This window comes from Aspergillus thermomutatus, assembly GCF_002237265.1.
Source record: "Aspergillus thermomutatus strain HMR AF 39 chromosome Unknown NODE_57, whole genome shotgun sequence".
Taxonomy (NCBI): domain Eukaryota; kingdom Fungi; phylum Ascomycota; class Eurotiomycetes; order Eurotiales; family Aspergillaceae; genus Aspergillus; species Aspergillus thermomutatus.
In genome coordinates, this window is record NW_020798106.1 from 109,148 (window position 1) to 126,666 (window position 17,519).

Genomic DNA, 17,519 nt, shown 5'->3' on the forward strand with positions numbered 1-17,519 from the left:
GGAGTAACGGTCGATAAATCTACATCTGGCAGCTAATGGTGTGCCGTTTCAAAGAAGCAAATACTGGACTGGTCTACTGTTGGCCCTGCAGTTCGGCGAGCACGCCATCATGGACCACTCGGATCTGACTGAATCCCACGCCAGAGAGGCCACCACGACGCATCACTCTTCTTCCTCTCCCACCGAAACCAGGAGTTCTGGACGCATGTCTCCCTTTAGCACGCGTACTCGGTCTTCATCAGGCCTGCCACAGGCAACGAGTGGCGCTGATCGAGCTGCAAGTAATGGAAACTCTACACAGCAGCAATCCGATTCGACCGATGGCCTGAGTAATCGAGATTCCGGAACTGGCAACGGTCATGCAAAGAATCCAGCAGAACAAAATGGAGGGAATGCCAATCCATCAAACGCTCAGTCTGGCTCCGAAGATTCACCTGTCGCATGGTATGCTCGACTGGCGGAGAGATATGGCAGTGTAGAACTCGAAAATAAGGGAAGCGTCGCTCGAGATCATCTTGCATTAGGTGTGCCTCCACGCCTCATTTTTCTTTTTCTCCGCTTGCAATCCTCGAGTCTGTAGCATTCATTAACCTCTATGACTGTTAGAGCGCACGTTTTTGGCCTGGTTGAGAACCTCGTTAGCTTTTGCGTCCATTGGCATCGCAGTGACCCAGCTCTTCCGCCTGAATGCGTCCAGCGTACGATCTTCCGACGTATCCTCTCAAGCCTTCCCTTCTCTCCTTTCGCCCCCGTTCTATGATCCTGCAACAATAAGAATCACTTCTGAATCACAGCGACTGCGGAGTATCGGCAAACCACTCGGAACGACCTTCATTGGAATCGCCCTGTTGATTCTTCTGATTGGGTTCCACCGCTATTTTGAAAGTCAGTACTGGATCATCCGGGGTAAATTTCCAGCGAGCCGTGGAAGTGTTGCTCTGGTAGCAATTGTTGCGGCCGCTCTGATCGTAACCTCTTTCGTCGTCATACTCGCAATTTCGCCGGGTGCTGTTGAGACTTGAGGCAAATAGAAACATGAAGCATCGCCTCTAGGCGACTGGCGTTATTATACGGGCATTCAACATTGCATTTATGACTCATGTTGATCTGTTTCATTCTACTGTATATCTCGTTCACTACCTGTATAAAACAGCATTGGGACCAAAGGTGGAAGCTTGATTATTTCTGGCATCACTATTACCAAGACCTAGATCTAGACTAGATCAAGCTCAACAAGGTGCCGCTTCCAAGGTGAATACCATCTTAAAATCATCAGACGTGAGTATGGCAAGTTCCCTTATTCTCCAGCTTACTTGTTAATTGTCTATTCAAAAGAAGAGATGCGGGGTTCCAAAAGATGCTCTCACATACGCTGAGAACATTTGCACCCCTTATCCTGGTTGACAGCCAATGCAAGAATCGGGATGAGTTATTCTCGTATAGACTACCTTGCTCAGAAGCTCTATGGCTCAATTGCCATTGACAATCCTTACCTCTAAAGTTGAAGTTGATAAAGCGTCCACTTCCCCTCCTATCACGGCTCTTGACTATCGGAGGTGTTGACCTATCAATCGGCATCGATGGTGGCACTCCGCATCAATTTACCTTTAAAGGTTCAGCGTATTTTGAGTTGCTTAGGTGGTGCAGTTGCGGTGGATTGATGTGGTTTTGCTCTGCCCCGGACTGCTCAGCTGCGTCTACGGACTTTAAGAAGCCATGTCTTCCCACCAGTATAGTCTCAACTTCGGCTTTCCCGTCGTCGATTGCATTGGCCCAGCCAGATTATATTGATAGACTAGATCCTCAATCTGACTATGATGCCGCATCCCCTCGATCCATTGTCACCGGCAGAGATATCGCTGGTAAGTTCGTGCCTTCGCAAATGCGGCTATTGTGCAATATAGACTGACAGTTCAGGCCGTGCGTCATCTGAACAATGCATATCCGAGCGATAAACTCGTCTTCAGGGTAGTCACCCTGCTGGAGCCTCCCAAAGCTCAGATGGTACCATTTCTAGAAGCAGAGCGTTCTGGCAAACGGGACGTCACTGCTCCAAAGCGGAGTGCGTTCGTTCAGTTCTACAAGGACGCAAAAGCAGATTTTCGCGAGGTTCATCTTGAATTGGACACAGGCAAGATCACGAAAGAGAAAGCCCTCGCGGGAAGACACTCGTATGTCGACACGGATGAGATGCAGGCTGCTGAGAATGCTTGCATTGCCTCGGCCGAGGTGCAGGAGGCAATTCGTTCGCTGGAACTCCCCGAAGAGGCTGTCGTGTGCGTTGAGCCCTGGACGTATGGGACTGACGGGATGAACGATATGTCGGAGAGAATCCTCATGGTATAGTACTCGGTCTCACCGGAGAGTTTAGTAGTGACGTTCCGTGCAGTGCTACTTCTATATGCGTCTTGAGAACCACGGTGATGCGAACCATTACGCGTATCCACTAGATATATGCGTGGAGATGTCGGGCGATCTCTCGGTGAAACGAGTTCTTTCACTACCTTTGGGTGAGCACGACAGGGCTGGGCTTGTCAGTGAGGTCGGTGTCAAGCCGTTTGATAGGAACAAGATCCACCGTACCAGCGAGTATCATCCCGATCTTGTCACTGAGAGGCGAACTACAACCAAGCCGTACCAGGTCGTCCAGCCCAAGGGGCCCTCGTTTCAGGTGCATGGAAATCTGCTCACATGGGAGAAGTGGCGGATGAGAGTTGGTTTCAACTATGTGAGTCGCCAATCATGAGCAGCAGTTGGTTTCAAATTGACACTGTGTGTTTTCTCTAGCGGGAGGGCTTGACACTCCACGATATTACCTATGATGGTCGGAGCGTTTTCTACAGGCTCTCCCTGTCTGAGATGTTTGTTCCGTATGGCGACAGTCGTGCCCCATATCCGCGCAAGGCTGCTTTCGACCTGGGATCGAATTTGGCCGGTGTGAACTCAAATAATCTCAAGCTGGGTAGGCATTCATTCAAAGGAGGACCAGTGACAAGAAAATGCTAACAAAAATGAAAAGGGTGCGATTGCTTAGGCTATATCAAATACTTTGATGGATACCATCACACCTCTGCTGGTGACCCGATAGTCCTACCGAATGTAGTTTGCTGCCACGAAATTGATGACGGTATACTGTGGAAGCACACCAACTACCGGACGCAGAATGCCGTCGTGACAAGGTCGCGCGTCCTTGTGTTGCAAACGATCATCACAGTTGGGAATTACGAGTATATATTTGCATTTCACTTCACTCAAGATGCGTCAATCAACTACGAGGTCCGCGCAACAGGTATTCTATCTACGGCACCCATCAACTTGGGCCAGACGGTGCCATATGGAACCCTCGTGGCTCCCGGGGTCATGGCGCCGTACCATCAGCACCTCTTTTCTCTGCGAATCGACCCAGCTATTGACGGGCACAAGAACTCCATGATGGTGGAGGAATCCCACGCAATGCCTTTCAACGACCCCAGCGTTCATAACCCATTCGGGGTGGGATATACAACCGTTAACCACATCGTTGAGTCCGAAACGCCGCTGGATCCCGACATCACCAAAGGCCGAGTATTCAAGATCGTCAACGAAAACGTCAAAAACCCCATGTCTGGGGGACCGGTCGGATATAAGCTTGTTCCACACTACTCGCAGATGGTACTGGCGCACCCGTCATCCTACCACTTCAAACGCTCTGAATTTGGCGAGCACGCTGTCTGGGTGACCAGGTACAGCGATGAGGAGCATTACAGCGCAGGCGACCACACGATGCAGTCACTGGGAGGAGAGGGCATCGCCTCCTGGATCCGATCGCGACCGGCACCTGTCAGCGTGCGCAACGAGGATATCGTGATCTGGCACACGTTCGGGACGACGCATAACCCTCGCGTGGAAGACTGGCCCGTCATGCCGGCGGAGAAAATGACGGTCTCATTGAAACCAGTGAATTTCTTCTGGAGGAACCCCGCATTAGACGTACCCGTCAGCTCGCAGGAGGATAACAAGAGTGTCCTGGTGCAGAATCAGGATGAGGATCGTGCGGCTGTCCAGGCAGATGCTTGTTGCAAACTTTAACTACCTGATAGGTTGACGAGGTTATCGTCGTATTCATCGAGACCAAAGCGGTGATCTCAATCTAAAGAGAAAATGTGAATCCATCTGCAGTGCAACCATGGAACATCTCATAGGGCTGACATTCACGGCCGGATTTGGCCGGTTGGTTCGCAGTGCATAATTATCTAATCATATCCGTATTTCATGAACCGGTAGATTCGGAACTCGGAAGTTGTACTGCGTGGGTATGCTGGGTAGAGTAAAGTACTCTTCTCAATCGCCGAGTGGATTAAGACGCAGCCCGGTTCCAAGGACAGAAAAGAGCTCCCGTTGACATAACCATGGATCAACAACTCGATTGTCCAACTCGGTGAATCCAATAATAGTTCTGCCTACAATACATCGACGAGACATGGAAAGTGAGCCAAGACATCCATAACGAAAAGACCCTTGCATACAACGTGGCTTATTGAGATATCCCATCGACTATTGTTTTGTAAACTGATGTAATGACTAGGATAGTTAGTCCCGGGCAAGAATCCTGTTTATACTTTATTCATTCATGGGATCCATGCCTGAGGACGTCTGTCCGATCATGACACCGAGCGGGCATTTCTCAAGTTACCGCGACTTGATATCTGATGCAGGTACGCATATGTACAGTAGTCGCGGAGAATAGACTAACAAACACCATTATCAGAAACCAGAAATAGCAACGATAAGTATCACAAAGGAGTACGCAGGTTAAGCGCCGATGCAGTGCTTGATGTTTGCGATGCGAACAGCGGCATGATAAGCATCAATCGACTTGGTTCCCGCAGTCTTGTAGGGGCCTGAGACATGATGCGATCGAAGCTAAAGAGAAAAGAGTACCTACGGCACGGAGTAGTCGAATGAGATCCAGTATGTTTCGAGTTTGGGCTTGATAATCCGTACCTGCTTTGTTCCAGAAATAGAACCGGGTAAACAATCCATTGATGATCAAACTGCGCTATCTGCAAATGAAACAAATGGACAAGGAAGCACCTCCTGGCGTCAGGAGAGGATATCTAATATCGCTCAAAGACGGAGTATCTACTGTAGGTAGTTGACCATGGCCTTGACAAGTACTTTCTGGACAAGACTATCAATCTGTAGTCCCCGTACTTGTTACAGGTTGTCCAGAGGCTTCGAAACAGCACCAGGGAATCCGCCTGGTCTGTGCCTTATGCCCTGGCCGTTGCTGACATGGACATATAGATACCTACTTAGTGAGCAGGGGGGGCGGAGCCTGATCCATCATGCTGTCTATCCCTCAAGAATGTGTCAATTGTCAAATAAATGCCTGACACCCGACCCCGACTCGATCTCCATATCGACGTCCTATCCAAGCAGTCCGCAATCCGCATAGATGTGCCATACGTACTACCTTTACGTAGCCGCTTATACTCCACTTGCCAACAAGGGGGCTGCTCAGCATCTGGCCCATGTTGGTTTTCTTCAGAATTGAGGGTGATATATTCCTCCGGCTGTACTGTTTGCTTGAGATAATCTTCAGAAATAAGAAGTCTAGATTGAGCCCCAAGCCCTCAGGCCATTATATTGAACCGTGTCCTCCAGAATCAAGATGCTGTGAGGACTGAGAGGATAACAAGCAACGCAGGGATCACCGGATCCCCATATTATTGTTGATGTGCCTGGTAAAATACACTAGACCATTGTAAGGTTACTACTAGTTCATTTCCGGTTAGCTTCATAGGACTAGCGGTGGCGCTCTGCCGACTCTTGCCAAGACGAGCGAGATTTCGACTTGTCTTTCTGCACTCCTGATTGGATACACTTTCAGGAACGGGCATTTAGTCGAGTTGATGCCTGGAGGGATTTCTCCGAAAGTGTTCACTGCGGAAATGATCCTCATGTTGGTCTGCACTGCAGATATCAGCAATTTCATTATGAGATGCATTCAATCTAAAGCGTAGTCGAATCCTAGGGGTCGTCTAGCCTATTATTGATTAATTTAATTATGATCTTTGCTGAATGATGATAATTACGATATTAATGATTTAATAAGATTTGGCAGACTTTCAAGGGCGTTCGTGTCTTATCTCCTAACCAGGGTTGAGCTGGTACGCCCAGTGGCAACGCAGGGTCCATGACGCTTTTACTTTGGAGATGTTCCAGTCACAATCGAACAAGAATTTTGTATGACACTCACATGCTGAATTGTTCATTCCAGTCCCCAAGAGAGGTAGATAGATACTGCCCGGAGATAAACGAACTCCAACAAGTGCTCAGCGACAGTCGGTCCGAGTAACCGCAGCCAACTGGGTCCGCTTCACCATCTACCTTGGTTTCCTGTCTACCAGTCTCTTAAATTGAATGAATATGGATCTCATGAATATTCAATTTCTACTCCGTAGATAGTCCAATTCGATATCTCGAAGAATGGGAAATTGGAACCTACAGTAGTAATAATAGGTACCCGATTATCATGGACCTGTCAGATACCTGTATTGCAGCAGTTCGTCCTTTTCCCTGCCACATATTGACTGGTGGGTTTCTGATCGGATGAAGCGGGTAATACCGTGTATCGAACCGGTCAGGTCAGGTATGAATTACGCTAAGAAAAGTTACTAACTGTCCTTGGACCCCCCGGCCCCACTCTAGCCAGCAGAGCAACCAATCAGTGTCTGTTGCCCTCCACACATTCACCCTTCTCCTCCTCTTGCTTTAGCTCTCTCGCTGCCTTTCCTCTCGCTCTGCCCGTCATTCTCTCCGCCCGCAAATCAGCCTTTCCTCCTCCTTCCTTTCCGTTGCTTCATCTCCGTCTTTTCTTTTTCCTGTTAATCTGCTAGTTCTACCAAGTCGTTATTCCCTCCTCTTCACTTCTCATCCTCATCCTCATCCTCAACCTCACCCTCATCTCCTCTCTTTCTTTTTCTCGCTTCCTTTTGCTCTTTTCTTCTTTTCCCCCTCCCCCCCTCTTCTCGTCTCGCAATTCCTCCCTCTGGCCCGTTCTTGTGGCCGTCCGCTCCTTAACCAAATAACACTTCAGGATCTGCGCTGCCATCAACGATTCCGGTCGGATTTGGACTTTCTGCTCGTATCGCCTTACTCAAATCGACTCGACTGTTGGATATTGGAACTGCAGCCCTAGGAGTTTTTTTTTTTCGACTTATCTTCTCCTTCGTTATTTCCCCTTTTCTGTCTTCCGCGGACCGAAACTTGACTTTGATTGGGGTCGTCGTCATCGAGCTTGTGGAATCTTTCAACACATTCAATGGTGTCTTTGCGAAGGTGAAGACCTCCAGACATCGTCAGGCTTTCCAATATACTGAAGGAAAGTCACTTTGGTCTGGAGGTCCCTGTGCGTCTGGATCACATCAACTGTGGATTTCTTCTTTTCACGGAGTTCGGCGGATTGTTGTTTTGGCCAGCCGGTAGTGCTGTCCACTGCTAATCATGGCTTCGATCTCTCTGCCTCTGCCACCTCAGTCTCCTGCAACCTTGCCTCAGCATTTTGATTCGCCTGGCCAGTCTCCCAGCCGACACCCCCGTCGCAATTTAAGCATGGCCTCACCCCTTCCTAACCCACCATTCGTCTTTCCGGCTCGCGACCCAGAGGACTTGAATATTCAGCCGTCAGCAGCCCCTGAGCCAAGAAGCAGAATTCCTCCACCTCTACCAGCCTTCTCCTTCAACCCGGGGTCGACCCACGCCACACAATCCTCAGTATCCGCAGTTCCTCCGACTCGAGCGGGTGGACACCGTCGGCGACCTAGTGAATTCATCGGAGGAGATCAGTTAGTCACTTCGGGAGGAACGGAGACCGGTCAGGGCAACGATGAAAACTCATTGCCAGCTCCTGCTAAACTCCCTACTCCTGGCCCTGGGTTCAGTGCAGGTGGGCCCGGACGACGTCACCATGCCCATCGACGATCAGCAGCGGTCTCTGGCGTAGATCTTGCGGAAATAACTAAAGCGCTTGCGTCGAAACCGGTAGGAAGTGCACCGCCGACCCCGGCAGATCCGAAGCGTGAAAACGGCGCACATGACGACCAACACAGGCCCATCTCCTACTCAGCGACCGGTCTGAGCCGACCAACACCCCCAGCCTCTCCCCGGATTCCATTCGCTGGAACCTCGCCTCATCGAGCTAAGTCTGAGTCCCCAGATCGTTCTTCTGCTAGTGGACGACCAGTTTTGCCGGTCATGTCGAAGAGTCCTGGAACCATGGGCTCCCACCAGTCACAGCCGGTTGCTAGAAATAGCGGAAAGTCTGGTAAAGCTGGTTTCCTCGCTACTAATGAGGCGGCGTCCTCTGCCCCTGAAAGGCTCTCCCCTAGACCCAGGACTGCTGATGCGCTCTTGATGTTTGATCTTGGTGGAAATGGAGTTACTGGCGATGTATCACAGATGAAGCGACCCTCCTCTGCTACTGGACATTCTCGAGTTCACAAAAGCCTGTCTTCTGGACTTCTCGATGCATCGATTGGGAAGAAAAATCGGATTGGTGACGATGGTCACTCAATGAACTCTTCTCGGCGTTCATCATCCACTGGTTCAGACTCGGATACATCTGGCGATGATCATGATGAATCAGCTGGACCTCGTGCCTCGAAGAAAGGGCGGTCGAAGGCCAAGAAGAGGCAAAAGAAGGTACGGTCTTGGGCCGGCGCGATATTAATTCGTAGTAAGGGCAAGCGGCATCACTCGAAGAAGGAAATTGTGGGAACAAACTCTGAAATTCCTCCACCGGTCATCACCAGAACCAACTCGGATCTCGGATCGGGGTTGGAGGTCGAATTTGACGATGATAACATCGTTGTCATCCGCACTCCCACAAATCCCAATGCTCCCGAATCGAGCCGGGCAGTCCTGGAGCCTAATGCGCAGCCATCATTCGAAAACTCCTGGAAGCCAAGAAGCTTCTACGAGCAAGGCGTACAGGATGATGCTCTCAGTCCAGTCATCGACTTGGATGCAGCTCTAGGGCCCTTCAACACACCTGATATGCAGGCCGGTAGAGGTACCGGAAGTGGATTTTCTGTTGCAACCAGACGTATGTACAGTGGTGGACGACGGGGTGAATTCGTCGGGCCTGAAATGCGCTATCATCGGCGTGCAGAGAGTGCTCCGGAGATGCCCCCTTTCGATCGCAGTTTCCTCAACAACCGCCTTATCAATTCGTCCACTCTGGAAAATCCCGATGTTTTCTATGAGGAAGAGGAGGACGCCTTTTTGGCAGCTACAAGTGAACCACCGAAGGACGAAGATCAAGCAGCCTCCAAATCTAATGTCGTTTCACAGCCGGACAATTCGGACCAGATAACGGTGAATAGCAAGGCCACCTCCGACACGTTGACTCGAAGGTCGGCGGATGCCGGATGCAGCACAGAACGCGCTGGCCTTGGCATCCACAACAATGAGGGAGCAGGACCGGCAACTCTCACCCCTGCTCCTGCGAGCCAGGAGACCTTTGGGGGTCCCGGATTATCTGCGCAGGAGAGGGCTGTTGATCAGCTCCACAGTGCTGAGAATCCTTTCACAGGCCACCCAAAAAGCCCGGTGGAAATCATCAAACACGAGAATTGGCAGAACAAACCGCCAGTCCCCCCTAGTCCTGAGATTTCACCAAGATTTCTGCCTGCTGACACCCGGCCGGCGACATCACCTCTAGAACTCACCGGCACCATTCCGCAATTTTCCCTGCAGGGTAGCTGTTCGCTATCTCAATCTTCTTTCCCGTCTCCGGACTTCACTTTATCTTCTTCCGATGCTCCTCGCTCTATCACAACAGCTTCAACGACAGATCACAACTTTTCCAATCCATCGTACAATCCATCTGTGGATTATCCTCAGACTTCAGTGGACGATGTACCGTCCTTGACCAGCAGTGTGTCGACAACAACAAATACATTGAATCGGTTCTCAGGGACCTTCTTCCATCGTTCTCGACTTTCCACTGACCGCTCGGCTTCTTTTTCCGCCGCTGGCACTCGCCGCAGCAGTCAAACTCACAGCCAGAAGAGGTCAAGCTTGGCTAGTTTATCCAAACTCGTTGGTGGTCCTCACGGCGAGAGAAGCAAACTTAGTTACGAGGAAAAGCCCCCGAGTGATGTTCTCGAGAAGTCGAAGAAGAAGAGCCGTCGTATCAGCCGTCTCATGCATTTTTGGAGGACGAAAGACAAGGAGAAGCTGAACGAGGAGGCTGTTCGAGAAGATCAGCCGTCATGAACAGTTTCCGCCCCTTCAACGAGTTCACTTTAATTCTGTACATATTGATCCACTTTATGAACGATTCATTCCGCACGGTCTATGCAGGTTCATTCCTTGCACGGCCATTCCAACCTTTCTGCTTTTCGCCCCTTTCGGTTGAGATTACTGACGAATCTCTTTTATCGGCATGTCCTTCAAGCGTAAGAGTATGATGCTCTGTTTCAATTTCTTGTCCCTCGTTGATGTCCGATTGTTGTTATGGGCAATCAATGCCGTTGCATTTACTTCTGTTCATTCATTTTTAGCCTCTTTTCTTCCTTCCTTCTACTTCTAATTACCCGGCGGTCATTTGCGCATTCGCCAACATCGTTGCATTGACTGTGGTGGCCACGTTGAATGGGCGCTTCTATTTTTTTTTTCTTGTCCCATAACGGAGATGCCTGTCACATTCATCCAGGCTTTTCAATTATCTTTGGCGTTACAAATTGCACATTTGTGAGGCTACATGTCAGTGAATCTACACTCCGATTGTTATTGTCAAATACGAGACATTTTCATGTCGAGAGCTTTTGAGGTCGATTGAAGGCCATGTAGTGTTCTTGGGCGTAGCTCGTGCATTACAGACAAAGTCATGTTTGTTTCCTGCAGACTAGTTCCAATGTGGTACCCATTTCACAGTGTTAAGGAGCATGATGAATAGGTACCAATGTTGTAGGCAGTAAACCTGTCAACGCTCGGCATAAATCTGAATCGGTGGATGACGGGCCGAATACAACGCAAAAAATACATAACCAAAGCCAGGCAACAAAATGAAACCCAGCAACCCAATCAAAAGCCACACCTGCAACAATATATATTTAAGAACATGGGGCCACCAAGATCCGGGGCCTCGAAGAAATCCACATCAAAGAGCCATCCCGGTCGCGACAGCCGGAAAGAAAAGAAAAGGCCGCAACAGGCATCGTCACGACATGACCAGGCCGGTCAGGATGGGAACCAGATCGATCTCTCCGCCACCATCCCGCTGACACTCCAGCAACTGCTGCTGAACGTGTTCAAGACGGCTTTGCTTCCAGGTGACGGGCCGCATGACCGTGGCCACCAAGATAAACATACAGCACAAACGCCAAGGGCTGAGACCGAGAGCGAATCCGAGGCTCAGACGACCGCCCCCGCAGGAAAAGAAGAATTAGATATCAAGTCTCTGGTCCAGACCATCAAGTCCCATTTGTATAACCGGGACTTTGACTCGGCGTTCACAGATGCCGATGGGGACCTCTTGCGCGCTTATGCGCTGCGTTGGAGTGCATCCCGCGCGCTGGGGTATGCGGGGATCTTCAAGTCTGTGTTGCGGACGCTGTTGTGTGGAAGTGATGGAGATGGCGATGGAGCTCAGGCCCAGACTCAGGCCCAGGCCCAGGCTCAGGCGAATGAGACGAGCCATATCGTCTGTATTGGGGGCGGAGCCGGTGCAGAGATCATGGCGCTTGCGGCTGCGTGGCGGGATTTGATGGACGAGACGGTGCTCTCGGATGGTGTTGGGACGGTTTTGTTGGAGGATGAGAGCGGCGGTCAAGAGCAAGACACAGCCCCAGCTGCGACTTCGTCGCCACGGCTGGCTGTCACGGCTGTTGATATCGCCGACTGGTCGAGTGTCGTGGATCGGTTGGCGCGGACGATCCGGTCTCCCGCCGTTACGTGCACAAAGGCGCATCCTGCGCCGCTACAGTCACAGGGTGCACACGGCTTCGTCGTCCGATTTGAACGCTCGGATGTCCTCTCGCTGGCTGAGGAGGGATTGAGGAAGATACTGCATTTAGACAGCGCGGCGGCACCGGCCCGCACGGTCCTGGTTACGCTCATGTTCACGCTTAACGAGCTCTTCTCGACGTCTATGGCCAAGACGACGGCGTTCTTGCTCCGCGCGACGGATCTCCTAAACCCGGGGACTCTCTTTCTGGTTGTTGATAGCCCGGGTAGCTATTCGACTCTGAAATTGGGAAAGTCGGCCCAGAAGGACGCGGAGGCGGATGGCGCCTCGGCGGCGCCGCAGGAGAGACGGTATCCGATGAAGTTTCTACTAGATCATACGCTATTGTCGGTTGCGGCGGGGAAGTGGGAGAAGATCTATGAGCAGGATTCACGCTGGTGGAGGAGGGATGCGGCCAGGCTGCGGTATTATGTTGGTGAAGGAGCGGGGTTGGAGGATATGCGGTTCCAGATTCATGTGTATCGCAGGTTGGCTGATTAGGGACAGCGACAGCGACAGCCAGATCACTATATGTGGCGGCTATGAGATAGATTTATGACAATGATACCATATGTGCGACTTGTGGAGAGGAATGGATATACTATTGCTACAGATAAAGGACTATGAGTAAAGAGAATCGGAGGAACAACCAGACAGCATCAATTCGCCAGGAGATCATGCAAGCCCAAATCCCCATCCCGTTAAAATAAATGAGATCGATACAATAAAAATGTCACATTGGGTGACCGGCCTCGTGCCTTGTTTTCTTCAAGCACCCGGACTCCTTCGTTCCGCTGTCCCTTAATTTCTCAGACCGAGCAGAAGACTTGTGCTCTTTCCACCTTCCTTGCCGTCGTTGCCGGGTAGGTAGGTGACGTTGGGATTATTCGCCAGCGTCTGAGCAATATCCTTGGTGGCATCGATCCGACGAATCTCAATAAGACCACTACCGGCCTTGGCGACGGCCTTGCTGATGATTTCGGCACTCTCGGCTTCACCCTCAGCACGGATAACGTTCGCCTGACGCTCCTGCTCGGCTCTCTCGACGATGAACCGGGCCCGCTCGGCGTCCTGCTGTGCGATCTGCTTCTGCTCGACAGCCCGCGTGAACTCCTTTCCGAAGGTCATGTGCGTAATGGAGACATCTTCCAGGGCGATGTTGAACTGCGCGGCGCGCTTCAACAAGTCGGTGCGGATACGGTTCGAGACGGCCTCTCGTTGTGTGATGAGCTCTGCGGCGTCGAACTGGGCCACGATGGCTTTGAGGACCTCGTTTCCGATAGAGGGGAGGACACGCTCGTCGTAGTCGGTACCGTAGGTCTGTCCTACACGTAAGAAAATGCCTCGATTCAAGCCTTCGAGCAATGTGGACTCACCTGGTAGATGACCGGGAGCTTCGGGACATCAGGGCGATGCAAGACTCGCAGGGTCAAGCTCACCATCTGCAAGTCCTTACTTCCCGTTGTAGTGGAGATGTTGCGAGGCTTGGTTCGGACATCATAGACAATCGCCTTCTGCAGCCAAGGAATCAGGAAATGCGTGCCCTCGTTGACGACCTTCTCCTGGACACCGGACAATCGGTCGAAGATGACCGCCCGTGTTCCACCGCGGACATCGTAGATGGAAGCGTTGAAAATCATCGCACCCGTCGCCACGGGAATGGCAAGGCGGTAGAGATTGTACAGACCGTTAGCCGCCATGATGGATGAGATGGATTGTGATGGGGAACGTAGTCGTTAACACTAATAGAAGGTGGTCATGTACTGCGGTCTCTCATTTGATGATGTCGGGCTTTTCGCATGCTGTCCCGATCAGGACTAGTGCCGGACGCAGGGCCAAACCTCCCAACTTCGCCGTTTTGGCCCGACTCGACCTCGTCTCTCTTTCTGCTGCTGCTCTCGCCCTGTGCTGCTCATCCACACTTCTTTTCTCTGCACTTTCCGGTTCTCCCAATAATATCTACAATGGGTGGTCATCTTGATCCTAAGAGTGGAGTGTGAGTTCTCTCAAATTGCGGTCTCAGGCGGCTTTCATATCCCTACGATCCGTGGGCGGTTGTATTCCTTCATCAGAGGAAGGCGGCTGTCAACTCTTCTTTTCGTCCTAAATAGCCATTGGCAGAAGATTGATTGATTGATTGGATGCGCTGACATTATGTCTACATGTAGTTTTCTCGGCGACTGGGGTGATCTCGGTAGGTTTATGGACCCCGACCTCGATCTGTGAACATTTCAGAGATGCAGCCGACGGACGGGCATTCGGATTTCTAAGACGCTTTGAAGCCCTGGAGACCGTTCCAAGCGATTTCGATCAACGCAGAATGCGACATTCGATATCCTAATTGGTGCTAATATTCCGTTTCTTGCTCCCTAGGCTGCCCGACCCCCCAGCGCATTGCCACCTACTCTCTGTCTTCCAACCGTCAGCGCCCTCTCGCTGGTACTTTCCACGCTGCCATCTTCAACACCTTCCGCAGATTCAGACACCAGGTCCTCTACGTCGTTCCTCCTTTCGTTGCCGCTTACGCCGCCATGAACTGGGCTATTGAGAGGTATGCGGCCTCTTGTCTTGCATCTCACTTCGCTCTTCGGGCTTTAGACAACCGCTGATTGTCTTTTTGTCTAGAAACGAGTACCTCAACTCCAAGCCCGGCCGTGAGGCTGCGGGTGTCGAGGAATAAATGGATGACTTTTCTTTACCTTGAAAAGGAAAAGTATGATATGAGTCAGGCCGTGGGGTCAGGAGGAGGGTGCTCGGTGATTGCAATGTACAGTAACTAGAAAGCAATCAATCGTTCTTGTCTGTCTGGACTGTTGTTGGTAACGATCGCGTCTGGTCATTGACTTTAAGAGATCGGTACATTCGGCTATCACCGCCATGGAAGCATCGCGTTTAGCATTAAAACATGTTTAACAGAATGCTAATTTATTGTACAATGCTCGGTATACAGGACGGAAGTATTTAAGGCGTTGAGATATGATAGACTTCCACTGTTGTCCTCTGTAGTCAATTAAGGTAGCATGACTTTAGGAGAACTCTTATTGGCTCAATTCAAGTTCTCCGCTGTCGCCTGATTTCTCAGGCTGTCTTCGATACTGCTACGTAGCGAGTGCACTTCTAACTGCATCTTCGAAGACTTCTACGAAATCGAGTTAGGCTGCTCAGTAGGCATTGTAGGCATACGCATGACTGCGCAGCGGTATACTCCAGTCCATGTTTGGTCCAGTGGCTGGGCTGGATTTCAAGACCGATCAGTTCTGGCTGATGTCAACATATCCCCAGGATGCGCTCAAACAAACCCTCTCGCTGGGCGTACTATCCTGTGACAACTGCAGCCGTAGGGCGATAGTTGTGGACGAACCCTGCGTCTCTCTTCAGAGATTGTTGGGCCCATACAGACGCTGCTGTTTACAGGGGCAAACAGGGACGTCTACAGATTGGGATCACATCCGAAAGATCGTTCGAACTGTATTCCACTTCTGCATGCCCCGAGATATGGGTATTTGGAGATCGTGTACAGGCTTCCTGCTGCTCGTGGAATGAATCCAGATCGACCTAGATGCTGGGATACTTCCCTTTCAGTACGTGCAATCAATGGCATATCAAAATCATGAAGCACCTGCTTGCCATTGGAGGTGTGTGGATCTAGCGCCAAAGAATAATCACGGATGAACTGCCCTATCCTTGGTCGATGGAAACGGGTATCTCCAGGCGGTTGAGCTCTTGCTCTCGACAGGATGGTGCCGCATATTGCACTATGAGGATACCATTGTATATGCAGCGGAAGACGGTCGGTGTCATAACCGTCAATGTCACCAAGGAAGGGGAGGGAAATTACCTACAGAATTGAGAAGCTGATCGTAAGAGACGTGAAGAGGTCAGGTCACATACAGACAGTGTACTCCGTAGTACCCAGAGGGGCCCCACTGTGCCCAAGAAATCTCTCTCTAGTCCTATCAGAACTTCTCAACGAATACAAAAGATTTTGAAGGCAGAAAAAAGCAGAAAAGGGTAAAAGAAGGGAGAAAAAACTTCCCACGTTAAGTCCAATCAGGCAGTCAGGCACCCAGGCCAACTTTCCACCCCCCACTCCCGCATGCGCTTCTTTCTTCCTGCTCCTCCAAAGACTTCATTTCTTCCTTCTTCTCTACGTCTGCGTCTTGCTTCTCCCTCTCCATTCTCTGTTCTTCGTCTTCATCCTCCTCGTCGGCGTCCTTTCCACTCCATCACCATGTCTGAGATCACTCACCCCACTATCAAGGGTATGTTACTCTCTCTTCCTCACGTATTGTCTATCGATACTTTATCGGTGCATCACCACCAGCCCCTCCATCACTTTTTCCAACTACCCCGCTTCCGGCACATCGCCAATGATTACAATCCTATCCGTCAATGGTTTCTGTCCAACCTCGATCTACGTTGACCCAACATCAATTGCTTTACCTAATTGCTTTTTTTGCGTCGCTTGAATCAATCTCGCTGACAACACCTCAGATGGCTGGTTCTCCGAGCAGTCGGACATGTGGCCCGGTCAGGCCATGAACCTCAAGGTCAACCAGATCCTGCACCACGAGAAGTCCAAGTACCAGGATGTCCTTGTCTTCGAGAGCACCGACTACGGCACCGTCCTCGTTCTGGACAATGTCATCCAGTGCACCGAGCGGGATGAGTTCTCGTGTGTTTTCCCGCCCACCGCACAATATTTTCCGGCAGCCTCTAATCAAGTTTTCTTTGTGTCGCTGCAGGTACCAGGAGATGATTACTCACCTGGCCATGAACTCCCACCCCAACCCCAAGAAGGTCCTGGTCATCGGTGGTGGAGATGGTGGTGTCCTCCGTGAGGTTGTCAAGCACGAGTCCGTCGAGGAGGCCATCCTGTGCGACATTGACGAGGTATATTTTTATCTACAATAGTTGCGGATGATGTCAATCGCTGACTTGTCAAGGCTGTCATCCGTGTCTCCAAGAAGTACCTCCCCGGCATGAGCATCGGCTTCCAGCACCCCAACGTCAAGGTCCACGTCGGCGACGGCTTCCAGTTCCTCAGGGACCGCAAGAACGAGTTCGACGTCATCATCACCGACAGCTCTGACCCTGAGGGTCCCGCCGAGAGCCTCTTCCAGAAGCCCTACTTCGAGCTCCTGCGCGATGCTCTTCGTGACGGAGGTGTCATCACCACACAAGGTTGTTCGTCGCCTTTCCTTTCTCCCATCTGCCCTTTGTCACCTTTCCCTCTCCTGTCACACCTCTTCCTTCCTCTCATTCTCTTCCTCGCCGATTCACACCCCCACTCATCGTTATCTGTATTTTTTATTTTCTTTTTATTTTTTTTAATCTTTTTTTTTTTTTTTTTTTTTTTTTTTCTTTTTTTTTTTTTTTTTTTTCCCTCGCACCCACATCTCTTCTCTTTCCCCCTTAGAGTGCCACTTCTCGCGGAGCACAAGCACATACTGCCTAGCTCATTGCACTTTCAATTGTCATTGAGTGTACGTGTGTACTCTTGTCTTCACTTGCCGTCATGGAT

At 50.7% G+C, this 17,519-nt stretch overlaps 7 protein-coding genes across 7 annotated transcripts; 6 read left to right on the forward strand and 1 right to left on the reverse strand.

The window, feature by feature from the left end:
* Positions 1-109: 109 nt before the first annotated feature.
* On the forward strand, positions 110-1,022 carry CDV56_108424 (uncharacterized protein; the record flags this gene model as incomplete). The annotated part of the gene is made up of 2 exons (XM_026762043.1): positions 110-524; positions 607-1,022. 2 exons carry the CDS (start codon positions 110-112, stop codon positions 1,020-1,022), a joined length of 831 nt encoding a protein of 276 aa, XP_026615809.1.
* A 792-nt stretch (positions 1,023-1,814) lies between these two features.
* On the forward strand, positions 1,815-4,068 carry CDV56_108470 (amine oxidase; the record flags this gene model as incomplete). Its single annotated transcript, XM_026762089.1, has 5 exons — positions 1,815-1,862; positions 1,918-2,340; positions 2,390-2,728; positions 2,788-2,962; positions 3,020-4,068. 5 exons carry the CDS (start codon positions 1,815-1,817, stop codon positions 4,066-4,068), a joined length of 2,034 nt encoding a protein of 677 aa, XP_026615810.1.
* A 3,420-nt stretch (positions 4,069-7,488) lies between these two features.
* On the forward strand, positions 7,489-10,263 carry CDV56_108603 (putative cell wall proline rich protein; the record flags this gene model as incomplete). The annotated part of the gene is made up of 1 exon (XM_026762222.1): positions 7,489-10,263. One exon carries the CDS (start codon positions 7,489-7,491, stop codon positions 10,261-10,263), a length of 2,775 nt encoding a protein of 924 aa, XP_026615811.1.
* Positions 10,264-11,110: 847 nt separating this feature from the next.
* On the forward strand, positions 11,111-12,496 carry CDV56_108685 (25S rRNA (uracil2843-N3)-methyltransferase; the record flags this gene model as incomplete). Its single annotated transcript, XM_026762304.1, has 1 exon — positions 11,111-12,496. One exon carries the CDS (start codon positions 11,111-11,113, stop codon positions 12,494-12,496), a length of 1,386 nt encoding a protein of 461 aa, XP_026615812.1.
* Positions 12,497-12,796: 300 nt separating this feature from the next.
* Positions 12,797-13,695, reverse strand: phb1 (prohibitin subunit PHB1; the record flags this gene model as incomplete). Its single annotated transcript, XM_026762350.1, has 2 exons — positions 12,797-13,315; positions 13,372-13,695. 2 exons carry the CDS (start codon positions 13,693-13,695, stop codon positions 12,797-12,799), a joined length of 843 nt encoding a protein of 280 aa, XP_026615813.1.
* A 264-nt stretch (positions 13,696-13,959) lies between these two features.
* On the forward strand, positions 13,960-14,675 carry CDV56_108756 (ubiquinol--cytochrome-c reductase subunit 8; the record flags this gene model as incomplete). The annotated part of the gene is made up of 4 exons (XM_026762375.1): positions 13,960-13,991; positions 14,164-14,189; positions 14,369-14,546; positions 14,621-14,675. The coding sequence occupies 4 exons, from the start codon at positions 13,960-13,962 to the stop codon at positions 14,673-14,675; spliced, it is 291 nt and encodes a 96-aa protein (XP_026615814.1).
* Positions 14,676-16,226: 1,551 nt separating this feature from the next.
* Positions 16,227-17,453, forward strand: SPE3 (spermidine synthase; the record flags this gene model as incomplete). The annotated part of the gene is made up of 5 exons (XM_026762412.1): positions 16,227-16,257; positions 16,490-16,670; positions 16,741-16,888; positions 16,942-17,298; positions 17,415-17,453. The coding sequence occupies 5 exons, from the start codon at positions 16,227-16,229 to the stop codon at positions 17,451-17,453; spliced, it is 756 nt and encodes a 251-aa protein (XP_026615815.1).
* Positions 17,454-17,519: the final 66 nt, after the last annotated feature.